General features: G+C 40.6%; 1 protein-coding gene across 1 annotated transcript in view; it reads left to right on the forward strand.

The window, feature by feature from the left end:
- Positions 1–12,754, forward strand: part of LOC114645771 (adenylate cyclase type 2-like) — a 161,033-nt gene extending 148,279 nt beyond the window's left edge. Inside the window, exons 23-26 of the mRNA XM_028793603.2 lie at positions 1,006–1,107; positions 3,365–3,479; positions 6,479–6,603; positions 7,951–12,754. Of these exons, the coding sequence (XP_028649436.1) occupies positions 1,006–1,107; positions 3,365–3,479; positions 6,479–6,603; positions 7,951–8,097 (489 nt within the window). The 3' untranslated portion in view covers positions 8,098–12,754. The remainder of the gene's footprint in view (positions 1–1,005; positions 1,108–3,364; positions 3,480–6,478; positions 6,604–7,950) is intronic.
- The last annotated feature ends 7,485 nt before the right edge of the window (positions 12,755–20,239 follow it).

Below are 20,239 nucleotides of genomic sequence, written 5' to 3' on the forward strand. Positions count from 1 at the left end.
TGATCAGCGTCATTCCCTCCAACAATTAACATCTCTGTTTTATCTGTATTTAAAGACAAGTAGTTCTCATTCATCCACTCCTTTAATTCGCTAACACAACTAATTAAAGACAACTGCATACGAGTGAAAATTAACATTATGTTTCCTAATGATAGATCCCAGTGGAAGCATGTAAAGTGAAAACAGTAAAGGTCCCAGTACTGAGCCCTGCGGGACACCATATTGAACTTCTGTGTATAATGATGGAGTACTGTCAGCACATTTCTGTACATATTGGAATCGATTTAATAAATAAGAACTAAACCAAGCGAGCACGGCGCCTGTAAGCCCAACATCATTTTCTAGCCTGTGTAGTAAAATAGAATGGTCGATGGTGTCAAATGCTGCACTTAAGTCCAACAACATAATTTTTGGAACCAGTGTGTTCCATCTTTTTAAGAATGTACCAAATGGTTGATTTGACCACTCCTGGTGTTTCAGCTGTGTCTCTGATGGGTTTGGTTTGTTTTCTCTGCCTAATGATGGCCTGTTTTTACTTGCATGGACAGCTCTTTGGACCTCTCATATTGAGAGTTCACAGCAGCAGCTTCCAAATGCAAATTCCACATTTGGAATCAATTCCAGTTTTCTACCTGCTTAATAGTTAATGTTATAATGAGGGACCTGATCCCACATGACTATGGAACAGCTTGCCAGTCACTTGTCCAAATATTTTTGAGCCCCTGAAAATGGGAGCACCTTGTATAAAAATGGCTGTCATTCCTAAATGGCTCATGTGATATTTCTGTGAAACCTTTCGAATTAATGCTGAAAGCCTACACTCCAATCATGTAATTATTTCTTTCTATTATTTATTTCTATTTTGGTGGTATATAGAGCAAACTTATGAAAATTGTGTCACTGTCCCCATACTTATGGACCTAACTGCATGTAGAAATTGAGCAATGCAGAATGAGCAGACCTGTCCTGTTCCATATCTTAAAAAGCATCTTCTTTATTCAACAGCTCCTGTCCAAGCCCAAGTTCAGTGGCGTGGAGAAAATAAAAACCATCTGCAGTACGTATATGGCTGCCACTGGCATCAACACACAGCAAGAGACCAGAAAGGTAATGTAGACATAAACGATACAAAGTGCAGGCCTTGTTAGAGAAATCCAGAGAGAGATTCACTGTGTCTTTACTGTAACACCATGGAGCAGTGTGGTGATGCCATAGGTAGCACTCACAGATCCAGAGCCCTGGGTTTAGATCCTGGCTGTCTGTATGGTATTTGCATGTTCCCCCCATTTCTGTGTGGGTGTGCCTGTTCTCTACCTACAGTTTAGGTGACTGGTCCACTGGGATGTGAGTATACAGTACAATGCCCTGCATTGGGTTGGATTGTTTTTTGTCTTTTGCTTTATGCTGTTGGGATAGGCTTCAGTCATCCAAACCTCCCATTCAACATCCCATAATCCTGGCTGAAAAACAAAAGGAATACATGCAATGCCATGTCTGCATTCAAATGTAAGGACGGAGAGAATGGTAGTGAAGTGAATGAAGAGTGATGTGGCCCTGTCTCACAAAATCAACTTACAAAGACACGGCAATCACTCCAAAATTTAGGTCAGCCTCCATCACACCTCTCCTTTCTTTGCTGCTGTTTTTCATTTCAGCTCCAAAATTCCCCTCACTGACTGATCTTCACAGCTGCAACTGGCATCCTGTTTTGACATCATAGGGTCCTAGAGTGACACTGTTTTTCCCTTTATATTCCTTAGTATGAAGCCCTGACCAAAATGCCTCTAAATCCCTGCTATACCCCTAATATATTACACTACCTTTAATGTCTGTGACCTCAGGCAAAAAGATGGAGCACTAAAACAGGCAGAAGAGAAAGTTACACATTTATTCATGATAATGTACTAAAGCAGGTACAAATGTGTTGTTTAAAGGTTTGCATATAGTGCTTATTGATTTGGAGAAGACTTATGATGGCATTGTTTTGTGCAGCACCAAAAAAGAGCAAGTGGAGATGAAGTTACAAGAATAAGGAAGAACTTTGGAAGATAGAGGATTGAAGATAAATAGGAAGAAGACAGAATAATGAGGTTTAATGATGATCAGGATTAAGAAGTTAACCTGCAGGGAAAGCTACTGAAAAGAGTGGACAGATGTAAACATCTAAGATCAGTGGTAGCCCAAGATGGAGAATTGGATTGCAAAGATAATGCATAGAGTGAAGTGTGGATGGAACAATTGGAAGAAAGTATCAGGAGTATTGTGTGATCAGAGAATTAAAGCAAAGGTTAAAGATAAGGTTTATAAGACAGTGGTAAGACCAGCAGTGATGTACTGTACGTTATGAAGCTGAGACATGGATAGTAAGTAAGTTAGATGTAGAAGAAATGAGAACGTAGAGATGGATGTGTGGATTTGCCAAAACGGACAGAAAAAGAAATGAGACAATCAAAGGTAAAAGAAAAGCAGGAAAGATAGCTAAGAAAGAACAGGAAAGTAGGTTGAAGTGGTATGGACACAATGGGTAGAGGCAATGACTATATGGGCTAATGAGCGATGGGAGTGGAAGTACAAGGGAAGAGAAAGCAAGGGAGGCCAAAGGTGAGGTGGATGGATAAAGCAAAAGAAGATCTGAAGGAAATTGGTAAGGAGGTGCAGGACTGATCTAATTGGAGAAGGTTGATCAAACACATTGACCATACACAGAAGTGGGAAAAGATGACAAGGAAGAAGAAAAAGACAAATGTGTTGTTTAAAATAATACACCCTGATAATAGGCTACCAAGTGACTGTCTCTTTCTTAATGTCTGTTAGCCTCTGATGTGGTCTGGCATGGCTCTTGATCCAGCATGCTGTTTGTATAGGGCAGCAGAAATGGTCTCATCCAGGATGGAAAATGGCAGAGACAAATATTGCCTTTCTCTCAACATCTTAATTTAAGTCTACCCTGTCGATCTTGACACACCTCTTGGTCAGGCAGACTCATCCCCCATTCCAGTCCAATTGTGGCCTGTTCATGTCTTTTCATCTGTATGTACAGCTGCCTGTATTCCCCCAGGCTAACTGGCCAGTTGGTTACAATGAGATCGATGAAAAGCCTTCAATCTAGTAGGGTCAAAATGTGCCTGAATGCCAAGAACATGGCTGCTTGTGCACCTTTAAAATGACCTATTATTAGACATTAACTTTCATGCCTGTTTAATCAATTTAACATATGATTTTGTTAGACATTATTAAGAAAAAATGATCAACCTATATGGTCACCATTACACATCCCATTCAGGAATGGTTTCTGTGATCATTGCTTTTTAATGTATATCACCATATTAATGACTGTTTCTCAACATGTTGTTCCTTCCAACAGGATGGAGACCGAAAATACGGCCACATTGGAATTATGGTGGAATTTGCTGTAGCTTTAATGGGAAAACTGGATGTAATTAATAGGCACTCCTTCAATAATTTCAAGCTGAGAGTTGGTGAGTAACCGAAGTCCGGTTGCTTTGCAAATTCTTCTCTGCACATAGGTTTTTTTCTGTACTCTGGTTTTCTCACTTATATTATAGGAAATGTGGTCATTTGTGTTATCCTAACCATGTACTGATTCTGTTTTTTATATTTTTAATTGTATTTTTTCATGATTACAAAAATTTTAGCATTAGGTGTAAGATATCATTATGAGTTTAGTTAATAGTAATTTAAGTCACACTAGCAGATGTTAAGGTAGCACCAGGATGCAACAAAAATTGAATGGATTGGCCAGGAGAGGAGTTGTTTTAACAAGTAAGGGATCAAAATCAGAAGACTTAATGCTGGATTGTAATTCACGCTCAGAATGCTTATGCACACACATCATGGCTGTCACGTACTCCCAGCATTCTTTTGACGCGTCTTCTGAGCATGTTGTCAGAAATTACTGTGATGCGTGCACAAGTTGCAGTACCTGAACAAAGATGGGTGGCATGTGTGTTCAAATTTTGTTACTTGACATCAGCATCATTGTATACTAACAACATGTGACGATAAGCCACACTGCAGCTCCAACAGGATAAATCTGAGTACTTCTATGTTTGATGAATGATTCGATGCAGTGAAGCAAATCATCAAACTTAAATGCAGATGTATTAATGGTGCTTTTCTTCATCCATTTCTCACATAGGCAATACAAGCATCGCATATTCCCCATCGTAATGACACGATACATTTAAAAGTCTCACATATCATTTTCTGTGTCGATGTTGATGTCTCTTTTTTTATTGCACCTTCACAACAGCCTCAGAATACAAAGAATTTTTATCTTTAACATCTTTCTTCCCTCAACTCACAACACAGTGAAACCAGACATTGTTTTCTCACCATGATTATTTCTCACACTGCCACCTGGTGGAATAATCCTCCAGATTTACTTAAAGTACGTCCACAAGTATAGTCAGTCCAATGCTTGCATAGCAGCAGCGTCCTGAAGCACACACATTGCGTAGCATTAAGTATGTCCATGGCCTATGAGAGAGTGAATTAAAAACCAAATTGTACTCAAAAACCATAATTAGACACAATCAATAAGCCAGGAGCTGAGAAGTTAATGATGGCAATAATGAAAACAAATGCACAAAGTTTTTTATCGGAATCTGTGAAACTCTTAGAATTTAGTTCTGTCACACTGATCTTTATAGCATCACATAGATGATGAGATTCATGAAACTTCAAGGAACCGCTCTCCGTGACAGTCGCTGACGTGAAGTGGCTACTGCAAGTCAAAGTTTTGAAGTAATGTCTGTCTGTATTTTTTTTTTTTGTATCTGTACTAGGGGGCTTCACCCCCTGCTCGCTTCGCTCGAACACCCCATCTTCCCCTCTTCCACCCACCACATGCACTATGCACCAACCACTTTGCGTCTCTGCTGCTCACGTTGTGAAGAGGGGGGCACCCCAAGGAGACGCGATCGCTCCTCCGACACCCCGTCTTAAACGGTGATACAATGGGAAACACATACAGTTTTTTTTTTACCTCCTTTTTGCTCGATCAGTTGCGGGCTTGCTGCAGCTTGTCATGGTGCATGATCTGCATTTTGCGCCGCGCACTTCAGTCATATCACCTATGTCCATATATTCAATCTCTTTTCGTTTTTACCTTTTCATCAATATCACATTTAATTTTGATTCCGTGTTTGGAATTACATTGTGACAACGCAACGTATAACTGCCCGTGAGTGAATATCATTTCTTTCTCTTAAAGAAATGTGTCTGATATAACCACGCAGGATTTTTCCAAATCTTATTGCATAAGCTCTTGTCTGAGGCCCCGGGCGTGGTTACATCGCTTGGCACGAAGACTCGTCTCACGGGACATGAAAGTGTCTCTGAGACAATCACATCTTGTCTCCTTCCAAGGTTTTTTTTTATAATAGAGAGATGTCATGATGTTAATCTTTGGACACAATAATACAAAACAAATCAACTCAATCCAAACGACATGACACAATTATTAGCAATTTAAATATATTCAGGAGATTTACATTCATTACAAATAATAATTATTTTATTTTGCCCAGGGTGCATCACATTTAGAAAAGATGATGTCAATTTTTTTAACAAGATATTATTCTTCCATTTCATTCGTGCATAGTAAAGTATTGGCTTGCAATAGCTCACTACTAAAGTTATGGTTTTTTGTAGCGCACGTCAGACTTTTTTGGGTTCTTATTTGTTTATATTTAATTCATTTGTCCATTTTTTTATCCATCCGAGCATTACGGGCTGTTTTAATTTTAACTACATGATTTATGTTTGTTATATTCAATAGGAAGGTTGTCATATAAGAGGAAGAATGTTGTATAACATTACACTGAATTGAACTAATTCACTTCTTTTCTGCTTTTATTTAGTATTATCAATAACATCCATCCATCCATCCATTTTCCAACCCGCTGAATCCGAACACAGGGTCACGGGGGTCTGCTGGAGCCAATCCCAGCCAACATAGGGCACAAGGCAGGGAACCAATCCTGGACAGGGTGCCAACCCACCGCAGGACACACACAAACACACCCACACACCAAGCACACACTAGGGCCAATCTAGAATCGCCAATCCACCTAACCTGCATGTCTTTGGACTGTGGGAGGAAACCGGAGCGCCCGGAGGAAACCCACGCAGACACGGGGAGAACATGCAAACTCCACGCAGGGTGGACCCGGGAAGCGAACCCGGGTCTCCTAACTGCGAGGCAGCAGCGCTACCACTGCGCCACCGTGCCGCCCCTTATCAATAACACTTTGCCATAATTGTGATAGTACAGATTACTATGTAAATTAAAAACAAAAATATGTTTCAATTTAATTAAACATATTAAGATTGTATACTATAACACATAAACCCATGATAAAATCCAAAATGGGAGGATAGAGATGCTGCATCTGGACTAATAGTCTTCAACCCTTACCAACCAAATCTGTTTCACATCTTTCCTTTCATACAGGCATAAACCATGGTCCAGTTATTGCTGGAGTGATAGGTGCTCAGAAACCTCAGTACGACATCTGGGGAAATGCAGTAAATGTGGCAAGTCGCATGGACAGCACTGGCGTAGATGGCAAGATCCAGGTGAGAGATTTATTATAACTAGTAACACCAATACTTCATTCTTATTGCATTTTTTTGCCTCTACTTAGTTCCCAGATATCCTAGAGTTCTGTTCTCCATCTGTCTCTTTTGTTCTATTTTTCGATTCAGTTTTTGATCCTGTTTGTTGCAGGGTAGAGTCACAGGGAGTTCCAACTGTCCTCAGCACGTTCACAAGCAAAGAACGAGATGTAAATGGAGTGAGCGAACTCAAGTGTACACCCGCACTTGCAATGGGTCAATTTTGAGTCAGCAAATTAGGGAAGAACTGGATAGCAAGCAGGAAAAAACCCACAAACTCAGAAAGAACATTCTCAATGTGACCAGGCCAGAGACTCAAGTTAGGTCCACCTTAGGTCCTTCGAGTATTTAGGTAGTAGGGCTACGTAAATCATTTTGCTACCACACCTACCATCTGACTATTACTGTAAAATCAGTATATGCATGTTGTGAATTGCTACTATCCTCCAGTAATCTACCTCAATAATCTTCTTTTTCCATTGTAAAACACAAGATATCGGACAGACAAGCTTCTCTTCTGTTTGTGGGGTCCAAAACACCTTCATTCCTTATTCCTCATTGTTGCATTATATGCATTTTACTTCTGGATGAGCATTCATTTGTTGTCAGCTCTCATGCAAAGATCCCACCCCTATGAATAAACCTGTTTGAGTTTGTCGGAGCAAGTCGCGGACTACTGGGTCTCAGCCATTGGGTTTGTAACATTAGGCGATTGGCTTCACAGGAGTGCGCCGCTGACAGCCTCCGACTCACTAAGACTATGTCAGTCCACATACTGTATTTAAAATGCTCAAAGGCATCGATGAAGTAGATCCAGCAATATTCTTTCAACTTAAGGGTGAATCTCATACTTGAGGACATCAGTAGAAATTAACGGGAAGTGCATTTAAAACTGAAGGCAGGAAGCAATTCTTAATGCGAACAAACTACTGAGACATGGAGTTGAAGCAGAAACCTTGACAACCTTTAAGAAGAATCAGGATGAGATAATGGAACAGCTTAGCTATGCGCTTGATGGACTGAATGGTCTCCTCTCATTTGTTAAATGTCTTGTTTCTTATGTTTCTAAATGAAGGCTACAACTGAAAAGTCACTGCAAAAGTCATCTAATGAGACATGACATTTAGATGTGCTCATTAGATTAATTTTTGATTCCAAAATGTCCCTGTATAGGTGTGTGTGTGTGTGTCTGAGTGAGCCCTGCAATGCTTGCCTGGGGTAACCTTTAGGTCCCCATGACCCTGAGTTGGATTATGCAGGTTTAAAGATGATATGTAGTCATTTTTGTTTACTTTTTTGTTTGTGCAGGTGACAGAGGAGACCGCAGAAGTTCTTCAATCATTGGGCTACTCCTGCACCCTGCGAGGGGTCATCAAGGTGAAAGGAAAAGGGGAACTGAGGACCTTTTTTGTGAACACTGATGCAGGCAAATCTGGCGGGGACTGGTTCATTTGAAAAAGCAGCTTAAGCCGCCTGCACATGTGAAGAGAAGCGTTGTGTTGCCTCTTGTGTGTTAAAGACTCACTGACTACAGCATGCAGTGTTTTCTTCTGAATTCACCAGAAGAACTGTGCATGTCCAGTTTATTGTTACGCTGCCTGTCAATACTAATACTTCCTTCTCCAGAACTTCCTGCAAGTCACACTTGCGTCATCTTATTACAAGTAGTCAGTAGCTGCTTTACTTTTTTTTTTTCCATGAGAAGGCAACACAACTGAAAACATGCCTTTCATCATCGATGAAAAGAGACATTTTGTGAAAAGAAAGTGTTAAAATACAGAGAAGAAGGAGCTACACTGTCAGGATGCTGTCCCAAAAAGAGAGCAGAGGGAGTCAAAATCACTCAAATGACCTTGACAATCAAATGGTGTTTGTGACTGAAAAGACATAGAGGGTCTGCCCCGTCTGGGTGTGATGAGTGAGGTCTGCAGCCAGGTGTGAAATAGAAAGAGAATTGCAAATTAAAAGCCTGAGGTCCAGGGTCAGAAATTAGATAGGAGTTCGGTCATCATGGTGTGGTTAAAGAGGTCCACTACCAGATTTAAAGTAGAGAGGCTCATTACAAGAATAAGTGAGTCAAGAGCAAAGCACTGTCAGGGCCAGTACCCCAATTTTAAAAAATAAGGCCTCACAGTCTGAGCATGGGCCCAAGTACAGAGATTTGTTACATGAACTACAGTACAGATAATCAAAAACTGACCAAAATGGGGCTTAGATTTAAATAATCAATCAGGTACCTCATTGTCACCGTGTGGTGAAAGAGGTCCCCTGCCAGGCCTAAGGCAGAGAGACTCATTACATGAACTAGTCAATTAATAGTGAAAAAGGACAGCAGAGGGTCCACTGCCAGAAATAAAACCATAGAGGGAAACACCATCAGAGTGTGAGACTTGAGGTAAGGGGGGCTCATGACATTCACTACGGAATCAAAGCCAAAAAGTTTGATGAATGAAGCCCACAGCCAGACTTAGACCAAAAGGGGGTTTACTAATCGATCTAGCAAATCATTAGCCAATAACAGAGTAGCATGGAGTACAGGACCACAAATTAAATAGGGGCTGTCACCGTCAGGGTGCAATAACACAGATCAAGTGACAGTCTCTTTACGTGGACTACTGTACCAATAGCCAAAAACAGAGCACCATTAGTCCAGTGCTAAAAAATAAATCGGGGATTCCACCATCATGGTGTTGCAATAGATGTCTACTGTCAGGCTTACAGCACAGGAACTCGTTATATGAACTAATGTAATTAAAGAGAGCCTTACCCCATCAGGGTGCAGTGAAAGAGGACCACTAAAAGACCACTAGGAAGGAGGTAGTCATTAAATGCGAAAACTGTGGCCTAAGGTAGCATAAACTAAATAGATGGTTCCACCATCAGGATGCTGTGGAAGAATTTCCCTGCCAGGCCTGCCTTAAACTAGAGGGGCTCATGACATGAATTACGGAATCAGAAGGCCAATGCAATGTTTTAAATTAAAATAATTTAAAATAAATAAATAAAATCAAGATTCCTATCATCAGTATAGTGCTGTCAGGCCCAAGTACAAGGATTTCATAAATTATGTATTATATAAATAAAGAATAAACGACCAATGGGGGCCTAAATCCAGAAATTATTCAAGTAGGTCTCCTGCCAAGCCTAAAGTAGAGGGACTTTGTGTTATGAACGCAGTATGCTCGATGATTACTGTGAGACAAAAAGACCAGGAGATCATCAGAATGCTGAGAAGATGTGGTCAAAAGGGAGAAACACGAGTCGAAAGCTGTGAGACAGAGTAATAATAAGCAACCAAAACCAGAGGCCAAAATGAGAACTCAAAGTTCAAACCCAACGCTAGGGTCTACTTAGAATCAAAGTTAAATAACACTAAAGAAGTTAAGACTTGGCATCCACAGAGGGATAACCTGAAAAAGTGAGAATGATGCCATATTTAACATATCACATAGTCACGTCAAAGGGGTGCTGTTCGTGATCACGTGACTAAAGTGTAGACAAGGTGGTTATATATTTAAACTCAAAACACAAGTTCTGATTACGCATGTATAAAAGCTCCAAATAACACCTAAATACACACATAAAGATGTGTGAATATTACAGAAGTAAGGAATCAATAATGAAAACAGCATAGGGTCCAGTGATGGAACTAAATTAAGAGGGTCTTACTACATGAAGTAAGGAATCAAAAGCCAAATTGCAGGTCCCACCATTAGGGTGTAGTGACGGAGTGAGACTGCCAGGGACAGAGAGTAAGAGTTCACCACGTCTATAAAAGAAACAACAGCCAAAAAACAGAAGTATGGGGTCTTGTATCAAAAATAAAACAATGTTCCCAAGAAGAGACAGAGAGAGAGTGTTTACATGAACCAATGTGTCACTAGCCAAAAATACAGGGGACCAGTGCCATGAGAATAAATTGGGAGCCCCAGAGTTAGGGTGGAATGACAGAGGTCCACTGTGAGGCTTAAAGAAGAGGAGCTCATTACATGAATTAGTTTACCAGAACAAAGCAGTATGATGTTCCATATAAGAAATAAAACCATGGGGCTCTGCTGCCTGGATGCTTGAATGAACGTAACTAAGAAGCTCAAAGCACAAGTCTGTATTATATAAACTAGAGTGTCAAAAGCCAAAAAGAGAGCAACATGATGTCCCGTAGCTGCCTACTTCCAATCAAAGTAAGAGAGTCGGATTACAGAAATTTATAAAACAACCGCCAAACACCACAGCAATGTGAGGTCCAGTGCCTGAAATAGGGGGCACCACTACTGCAAGATGTAAAGCTGAGGAGCTTATTACATGAAATAGTGCATAAATTGTCCAAAAGAGTACAGAATGTCGAGGGGCAACATAGTCAGCAGGGTATGTCTACTGCTGCTGAGCTCAAAGTGAGGTACTTCACTACTATTACAGATATAGGACCCTGGACCTAAACAGAAATAGCTGGTGGTCCAAGTGTAGCTTTAAAATAGAGAAAAATGAGAGATTTAAAGTTCAAATCATGTAATATTATGGAGACCTAAAGGGCTCCACAAAAATAGATTTTGGTGACCAGTGCCATATAGGAAATAAAGGGTCCCTGAAACACAAATTATATAAAGGTTGCCCATAAAAATAGATTATAGGGACTAGTACCATTTATGAAATAAAGGGGTCCCACAGAAACAGATTATGGGGACCAGTGTCACAAATGATTTTAAGGGTCCCACCAAAAAAAAAAAAAAATGAGGACCAGTGTCACACATAATATAAAGGGGCCTCACATAATAGGTGTTGGGGGCCAGTGCCATATATGAAATAAAGGGGTCCCACAAAAATAGATTATGGGACCAGTGTCACACATGATTCAAAAGAGCCTCAAAATAGATTCACTGCCAGGAGAAACAGAGAAGCCTACTATATAGGAGTTCTTAAAATGAAGTAGAGTGCCCTGCTACCAGTGTTAGAATCGTAGTAATACAGGACAAAAAACAAAAGCTGTCATTGTCAATTGTCAAATGAAAAATAGCACAATAGAGACACAGTACCTGATAAGGAATAATAGAGATCCACTGTCATAATGAAGGGGTTTAACTACCGCTGTTTCAGTTTTACCCCATTATTCTATATGTGATGTAGGTGGTCTTTAAATAAATTATGACCATGCAGTAAAGCACTTATGTTGGCTCTTTAGTGATATATTATGTTGCCAGTAAACGTACAGTGAATCCACAATGAACAGACCCCAGTCCTCCTCTTTCTATTTCTCAGGTTACACATTACATTCAACTTCAGTTCAACTTTATCTGATAAAGCACTGTTTATTAAGTAGATCATCACAAGGCACTTCTGAAGCACACAAGAAAACAATTCAAATTCAATAAGATAAGGAAGTGTAATATGAGATAAGACCCATCTGCCAGTTACCCTGACATTTCCCACACCAGTTCAGCTGGGAACCCAATGCAGTTCATCACCCAGTGACGCTCTCAGGCAGGTTTAGCTCCCTCTGGCTGCCAGACATGCATTAGCAGATGTTGGATATGGATGCTCATCTTGTCTGATAGCAGAACATCAGAAACTGAGAAACTGTGTAATGTGAAGATAATAGATGTTTACATGTGTTTGTATAATTTATTTTGTATAGAAGGTGTAATTTAATTTTTTTTTTTGCTTTTTATAGGAAAATCTTTAAAAAATCTAAATGCAGGAAAACTATTTTAATACAAATGCTTATCCTGCTTTTGGTTGAATAGTTGTCATAGATGGCCTTCAAGACAGCCATTGCTTAGTATGCGCTGCACTTTGCTTTCTTACTTCTTGTCTGCACGTGTCTATTTGTGTCCAGGACTGAAAAATATTTAAATAAACCTGTTGTGAGGCCTTAGTGGACTGGCACTCTATCTAGGAAGGTTTCCTGCCTTGAGTCCAGGGCTGCCAGGATAGGCCATGAATTGGATTAGGGCTGAGAATTGTATGGTATGGCATCTTGATCCAGAATCATACGTTTTACTAGTTGTTTAGACAACCATGATGTTTACATGGGTTTGTTTGTAATTGTCAGCTAAAGTTCTCAGATATAAATTCTGCAATTTTTATAGCAATAAAGAAATATATTTAAAGTGTTTAAGGGTGTATTTGGTATGTTTTCTTATTTGTTTTAAATATTTTACCTTCAGTTCAATCTCAAACATTTGTCAGGCCAAAAGGTTCTTTTCGGAAAAGGTTTACGGTACACAAATCATTCAGACAAGATGTCTCTTATTGCATCATTAGTAACCAGGAATGTTGCTAGCATCAGAATCTCTTTAACTGTCAATGGGATCAGAATAAGAATGGGGACCTGAAAATTCCGTCAATCAGTCAACAGCATGTGAGTAGGGTGCAGTTATCGAATATGCCACATAACCACTGGGGGGGTGTTCCTTAGCCCCAAACCACAGACACAGCAATACCCAACACCAGGTTCGGATAAATGATTCTTTATTTGATAAGACATCTTCTTCACATAATCACCAGCAAAATAAACCAATCACGATTCCTCCTTCCTCCTCCCCAATCTGTATCAACCAAAATGAGGCAGCAGGCTTTCTTTTAAGGTCGGCCTAGTAATTGTTTCCAGTCTCTTGTCCCAGTCATCCAGAGCACTTTTGGGTTGTGCAGAAACCAGGGCAGTCCTTAACCGGCAGTGCCCTCTGACGGTCCCCAAAGACCCCAACAGGGTTGTGTTTCTGGACTCTGTTTCCCATGCAGCCCTGCAGGTGTCCTAATCGGGTTTAGCTCTGAACATACTGCCACCTGTCGTGGGGGGATGACCTGCTCCTGATAAGCATGTTCTCCTGGTCCTTCCATTATGGCCTCCTGGCCAGGTATGAAACCTTCCATTATCCCAGCCAGGATGCTTGTCCTTCCTTCTGGGTACCCACAGCTGCTAGGTATCATATGCCTAGAGTCTGCTGAGGGACATTATGCTGAATTAATCAAGTGCATATTCTACAATTGTGCACATGACCTGGGCAATTTCTTTTCTCCGAGTCGCCGTGGCAGATTTTCAAGAGACAATGATAATAACGTTTGTCGACATTGTTGGACTTATTCATAAACAGTTTGTTCCCCTTGGACAGACTATTCATCAGCAACATTTCGTTAAACTGTTGAGGGCAAGCATGAGAAATAATTGTCCACCAGAGAGATATACCCAGAACTGGACTTTGCACCATGAAAACGCAATGCATTGTCAATCAAAGAGTTTTTGATGAAAACCAATTGATATTGTTCCGTTTGTCTTCTTTCTGTTTCAAAAATTATAATTGAGATTTATAGATGAAGGAATCTCATAGTCACATGTGTTTTTGTACTTCATATGTTTCTGAAGAGGGTGAAAATAAATACATTTCTCTAGTTAAGCCATGTTGTCTTTCTTATGGCCGCTGCCATTTTGAGAGTTATAGTTGCCATGTCATTGCCAGGTAAGGTCAACCAGAAGTGTGCAGCACATAACATCACTGGGTCGGAGATGTAAATGTCAAGCTGTGCACTTGTAGGTTGTCCCAGATTTGGGATTCTCCCACAAGATTTTCTTTGTTTGTTGTTACTAAGTATATTTTCACCTACCCTTTTGAAGATATAATTGATTTGGCTCTGGTTATGTATATCTTTTTATTTTTTGGTTATCACACTTTCCTGCACCATTTCCTAACTATCGTGAGTAGGGATGTCACAAGAACTGGTATTTCAGTGCCAAGTCAATACCAAAATTCTGGAAACGTAACGTTTTTTTAATAGTATTGATAGTACAGAGTGAAAGTCGATATTGCACTCATGCATGACTGCAAGCAGTCGACTTACTATAGAAGCTGCTTGTAGCAGTGTCCATCCATTGTTGAGGTACGGAATAGAGTCCTTTCCGACTCCAAGTTTCCAGCTGTTTCCTTAAGAGGCACTAGCTATTTGGAAATTTGTTCTTTTGAAATTGCGGTGTATTAAGTACCCGAAAAATATAGAGATATGATATAAAAGGCGATATCCCTCCCATAGTGATTACAGCGGTACTAATCACATAAGAAAAATAATCTTAGCTTTCTTTACTTATGGTTTTACACGGCATTACAGACGGAGGAAGCCATAGCATGACAAGTATCAAGGTGGGAACTTGATGTATACAATCTGCCATTTTCCGTCGCTGCGCTTAAAGGCTTTTCAGGACGAATAAGTGGTTCGTCCGTCCACAGGCTTCAAAGTGTCTTGCCAGCAGTCCAAGCCTTATATACTGGTTGCTCCATGTTCAGGCTCTCTCTCTGGTCTCCAAACAAGGACAGGAAAGGACTCAACCCCACCTCCAAAAATACAGGAATAGCACAATGCCTGCTTGCAGTTGTCTCATCCTCCAAACAAGGAAAGAAGATTTTGTGCTGATAGAGGACAGACGTATACTATTCTGTCTTTAGGCTGACTATACATTCCTGCAGCTGTCTTTGGCTATCTAGTCCTATGCTTGGCTTGGCAATTCTAAATGCTGAGCCCCTTTGTACTAAATCTGGCTCAGCTATGCATGTACAAAGAACAGAGTTTAAAATGTCTGCACAGAGACAGTGACATTAAACTTAATATTATAACAAACTTATTATAAGTGCCACATCGTGAAGACCTTAGAGAGGCTGGTCCTTGACTATACAAGTCCTCTTGTGGTAGACCACCTGGACCCACTGCAGTTTGACTATTGGACAAAAATTGGAGTGGAGGATGTAATTATCAATCTGCTCCACAAGGTGGGACAAAGCTGGCAGCATTATGAGGATTATTTTTTTGATTTCTCAAGTACCTTCAATACCATTCAGCTATCCCTGTTAAGGAGTAAACTCAGAGATATGCAGGTGGACAAGTATGTTTAAATTTCTCCTGCACATGCCTGTGTGGCCATCAGGGTGCACTCCAGCTCCCTAAACACTCGACACAAACAGGTTCTGGACACAAGTTCACAAAAGAATTAGTTTTTATTTTGCAGGAAACTCTTCCAGCCAGCATTTCCTTCAACACAACCACAATACAAGCAATGGCATACAGCAACTCTTTGTCTTCTGTCTTCTTTTCTTTCTTACTCGCTCTCTCTTTCTGCCTCTTTCTCCACTACTCCCAACAGGCTTTGTCCACCTCCTTCTGACTCTGGATCCCGGAGTTGTAACACCTCATTTTAAGTAATCCCTGGAAGTACTTCCGATGTCCCAAAGGTTTGGCCTGGGAGCACTTCTGGGTAAGGTGAGAGCCCCATGAAGTAGGGCCCACTCGTCCCCACATCACCCCCAGGCAACACCCACAAAACTTAACAGGGCTGAGCCAAAGAACTCCAATTCCCATGTGGGAATCCGGGGTGCTCCTGCAACCCAGGGGACCTGCCATGTAGTGTTCTGGGAAAAACAATGCCTTGTGCACATTCTCTCCACCCCCCAGGTTCTTCCATTTTGAGATAAGGTTCCCTGCTGTGCCTCACACCTGTCACATGTCTGATCACCACCATTGTCCATGCAGATGATGGGTCCAAATAGCAGGTCTAAGCCCAGATGTGCTAAATGAGTCATTATCCACCACACCAGTGCTCCAGTGGAAAAAATAAGGAAATATTGTGAATGTATAAATAATCATCATTTAGAAGTGGCTCATTGCTGCGAAATGACAGCTTTGCCCAAGCCTCTTTAGTATATGAAATGACCCCATATACTGTACGTCTCATTGCTTAAAATAGTTAAAATCAACATGAGCACCAGGACCACCAACCCCACTCGTTCAAACCATCTCAAGTGGTCTTTGATCAGCATAATCAATCAACTTAAAAGCTGGCACCTCTAGAGGTTAAGGATGGCACCATGCTGGGACAAGGCTTTTAATTACAGTCACTATGTGTGTGACAGACATGATGAGATCCCAGATTCCTTTCAGCTAAAGGTGTGGAGTTTTCCAAAGAGTGGAGTGTTGTCGTGTCAGTTTTTCTGCCTTTTTTTTATTCCCACCATATTGTGAAGATGAGAGTTTGACTCATTCTCACACACACAAACTGCTGAAGATCTAAATTCAAGTAATGATATGAGAATCGTTATTATCATTATTCTTATATTTTTTATTCATTTTTAGGACAGACTGGTATTGACATAGTTAGAGATAATTAAGATGTATGTGTTTGAATGCATCTCTTGGTTATAATCTGAGTAGATGATCTATATCTCTACATGGCTTTTTCTTGGGGTAATCCAGTTTTCCACCCTTCTCTCCAAAGACATGAATGTTAGTTTCCATCCATCCATTTTCCAACCCGCTGAATCCGAACACAGGAGTCTGCTGGAGCCAATTCCAGCCAACACAGGGCACAAGGCAGGAACCAATCCTGGGCAGGGTGCCAACCCACCACAGGGCACACACACACCCACACACCAAGCACACACTAGGGCCAATTTAGAATCGCCAATCCACCTAACCTGCATGTCTTTGGACTGTGGGAGGAAACTGGAGCGCCCGGAGGAAACCCACGCTGACACGGGGAGAACATGCAAACTCCACGCAGGGAGGACCCGGGAAGCGAACCCAGGTCCCCAGGTCTCCCAACTGTGAGGCAGCAGCGCTACCCACTGCGCCACCGTGCCGCCCACTGAATGTTAGTTTGAGTAACAATTTTAATCTGCCCCTGGGTGAGTGTGGATGGGCACTGGAATGAACTGGCACCCAATGTACAAAGAGACCCTTACATATGTTGATAAAATTGTTGTGTTAGAGACAGTTTTTTTTTCCTAGTTTGTATTTATTTTCTGTTTTTTTGTGTCTTTTGAATTACTATTTTTTATGTTTTTATTTAATTTATGTTATGTTGGTTTATTATTTAATATTTATGTACTGTGTACGTTTATTTATGTTCCCATTCTTATGACATGGATGTGAGGGCGTTATTGTGAGTGCCTGAACGGACCTGGGGCCTCATGTATAAACGGTGCGTACGCACAGAAATGTTGCGTACGAACGTTTCCACGCTCAAATCGCGATGTATAAAACCTAAACTTGTCATAAAGCCACGCACATTTCCACGGTACCTCATACACTGGTGTACGCCATTTCTGCGCTCGGTTTTGCAGACTGGCGACACCCAGCGTCAAAGCAGTGCTACTGTTCCTGTGTGCTCATCCTTTCTTTCTTAGTCCCACATTCCTGACGCAGCTTTATAAATACACTGAAACTAACTGCATATTGCTTATTAGTGTAATGCATCTGATTGTAATTAACCTGCAGCAATATAATGAGCCAGGGAATAGCCATAGTATTCCAAATACCATAACTGCTTTAGCGTTGTTACTCTCACTGCATCTTCTTCTTCTTTTAGCTGCTCCCATTAAGGGTTGCCACAGCGGATCATCTTTTTCCATATTACTCTCACTGCATCACTCGGAGTATTTATATCACTGTATCTGAGTGGGGAATCACAGAAGCAGCTGATCAGAAAGAGAATTATCGGTATACAGTTTTATGCACACACTACCTCAACCACGGCAAAACACGTCAAAGCCTTTCCTGTACGGACCTCGCGTTTCAGAAACAGTTTCTTCCCAAGAACTATAAACGCACTCAATCAGTCCATCAAGTGCTCCTTGTAGAACTGTTTGTACTTATAAGTACAATTACTGGTACCCCACTGTAAACTTGCACTACAGTTATAATATTGCACAACCTGCGCAACTTTATAAAGCGCGTATGATGACGATATCATTTTTAAGATGAAATGCAGCAAAATATGTTGCTTATAGTATACAGATAAAACTTTAACTTTATTTAAATAATCTGTATTGTTAATAATTAAACATGTGAGGACACGGTGCCGCAGCGCTAGCTAGTTCAGGGATTGTTCCTGCCTCACACTGTATTATTGCTGGTGCTGACGCGACACTGGAAGGATAGACGGATAGAATAATTAAACATGTACTATGAAGATATTTCAATGTTCCTTAAAAGTTTTGAAGAATCTGCGTTCTAAGCTTACAGATGGCTTAACGTCTATTACAGAGCTGATTGTGTGGGACTGGGTATTTGGAGAAAGAAAAGTAAGGACATGAATTGGAGGTTAGTACGTTTGAAAGAGAAAGTGCTTCTGTAATAAATTATTTCATCAAAGGTTGCACATGGCACAGCAAGCCTCTTGTGTGAGATATGAACAATCACTGCGCCACCATGTTCCCATGTTTAATAACATGCTTTCATTCCTATCATCATGAAAAAGATATCACGTATACATCTCAGTATTTTAATTATTCAGAGAGCTGTAATATTACAAATGCAATGGATTCTGTGTCCTGTCGGAGAAAGAGAAAGAATGGAAGCGCATAGTGATTCACACACATAGAGCACATAGAAGATCAAATACAGAACAAAGCATTTAACGTGCTACTTGAGAAACTAGTAAAATAAATGATTTTAAGATGAAGTTTATGATGTTCTACTTTAATGACAAAATAAACTACGTGATTAAAGTGGAAATTTCGAGATTAAAGTTGACATTTCATGCTTTTTTCCCAATGTGTGCCTATTTTTTTTCTCTGTACCCTAATAAGCTTTCATATGACACTCAGACGGTCCACTACGAGTCACCTTTTCACGCCGACTTTGATATGTGACAACTTCTTTTTTATTTCGGGCACTGTGCGACTTTGTGAACTTCAGCTTTCGAGTTTCTCCGACACTATGTCACTCGATCAACTTTCTTTTGTTGATTATACCACTGTTTAAACCAACAAATAGTACATTTTTCCTTTGCCTCCACTTGGTATTCGCTGAAACTCTTATATTTTCCCCCGTGCTTTTCCCATTGTCTTTTCACAGAAGGCTATTTATATAGATTTGCATATTCAAAGAGCCCTAATTCTGGGAGGAGTTGGGGCAGGACAGAAGGCGCGTGCACGTGTGTTACTTTTCACGCTGATCGGGATTTATGTACTGGAAGAACGTGAAAGTTTGCATGCGCACAGATTCCTACATCTGGATTTTTCTGTGCATACGCACATTCCCGCTTTTTGTGCTTACGCCATGTTATAGTGTGAGTTCTACGCACGGCGTTATACATGAGGCCCCAGGAGAAGGCAACGTATGGCAAAAATTGTAGTCAAAACGTTGATTACATCTTCCCTGAAGAAGGGGCCTGAGTTGCCTCAAAAGCTTGTATATTGTAATCTTTTTAGTTAGACAATAAAAGGTGTCTTTTTGCTAGGCTTTTCTCTACATTCATAATGGCTAACACGGTACAACACCCTAGTACTATAGTCAAAAAGTGAAAGTTTTCATTTTTGGCCTGTTTAGGGCACAGCCTGCAGGTAGTAGCTGGGAGCTGACTGACTGGGCTATGTTATGTTACATTTGTTAAGGATCACTGGTTAATTTTCTCCCAAATGTCAGAGAAAAAACCCCTTTTGTTGCATGTATTTCATCAGTTGATATTGTGTTGATGAGTGATTTACAGTAACTGGACTCCAAGTGATAGTCAGTGACTTGGATATTTTCTTGTCTCCATCCCGACTTGATCGTTTCAATCCCCCTTCCCATGGAGTTCCTTGAAGTGTTCTTTAGTCTTCATGGTGTACGCTGATACTGA

Source organism: Erpetoichthys calabaricus, chromosome 2 (assembly GCF_900747795.2).
Source record: "Erpetoichthys calabaricus chromosome 2, fErpCal1.3, whole genome shotgun sequence".
Lineage (NCBI taxonomy): Eukaryota > Metazoa > Chordata > Cladistia > Polypteriformes > Polypteridae > Erpetoichthys > Erpetoichthys calabaricus.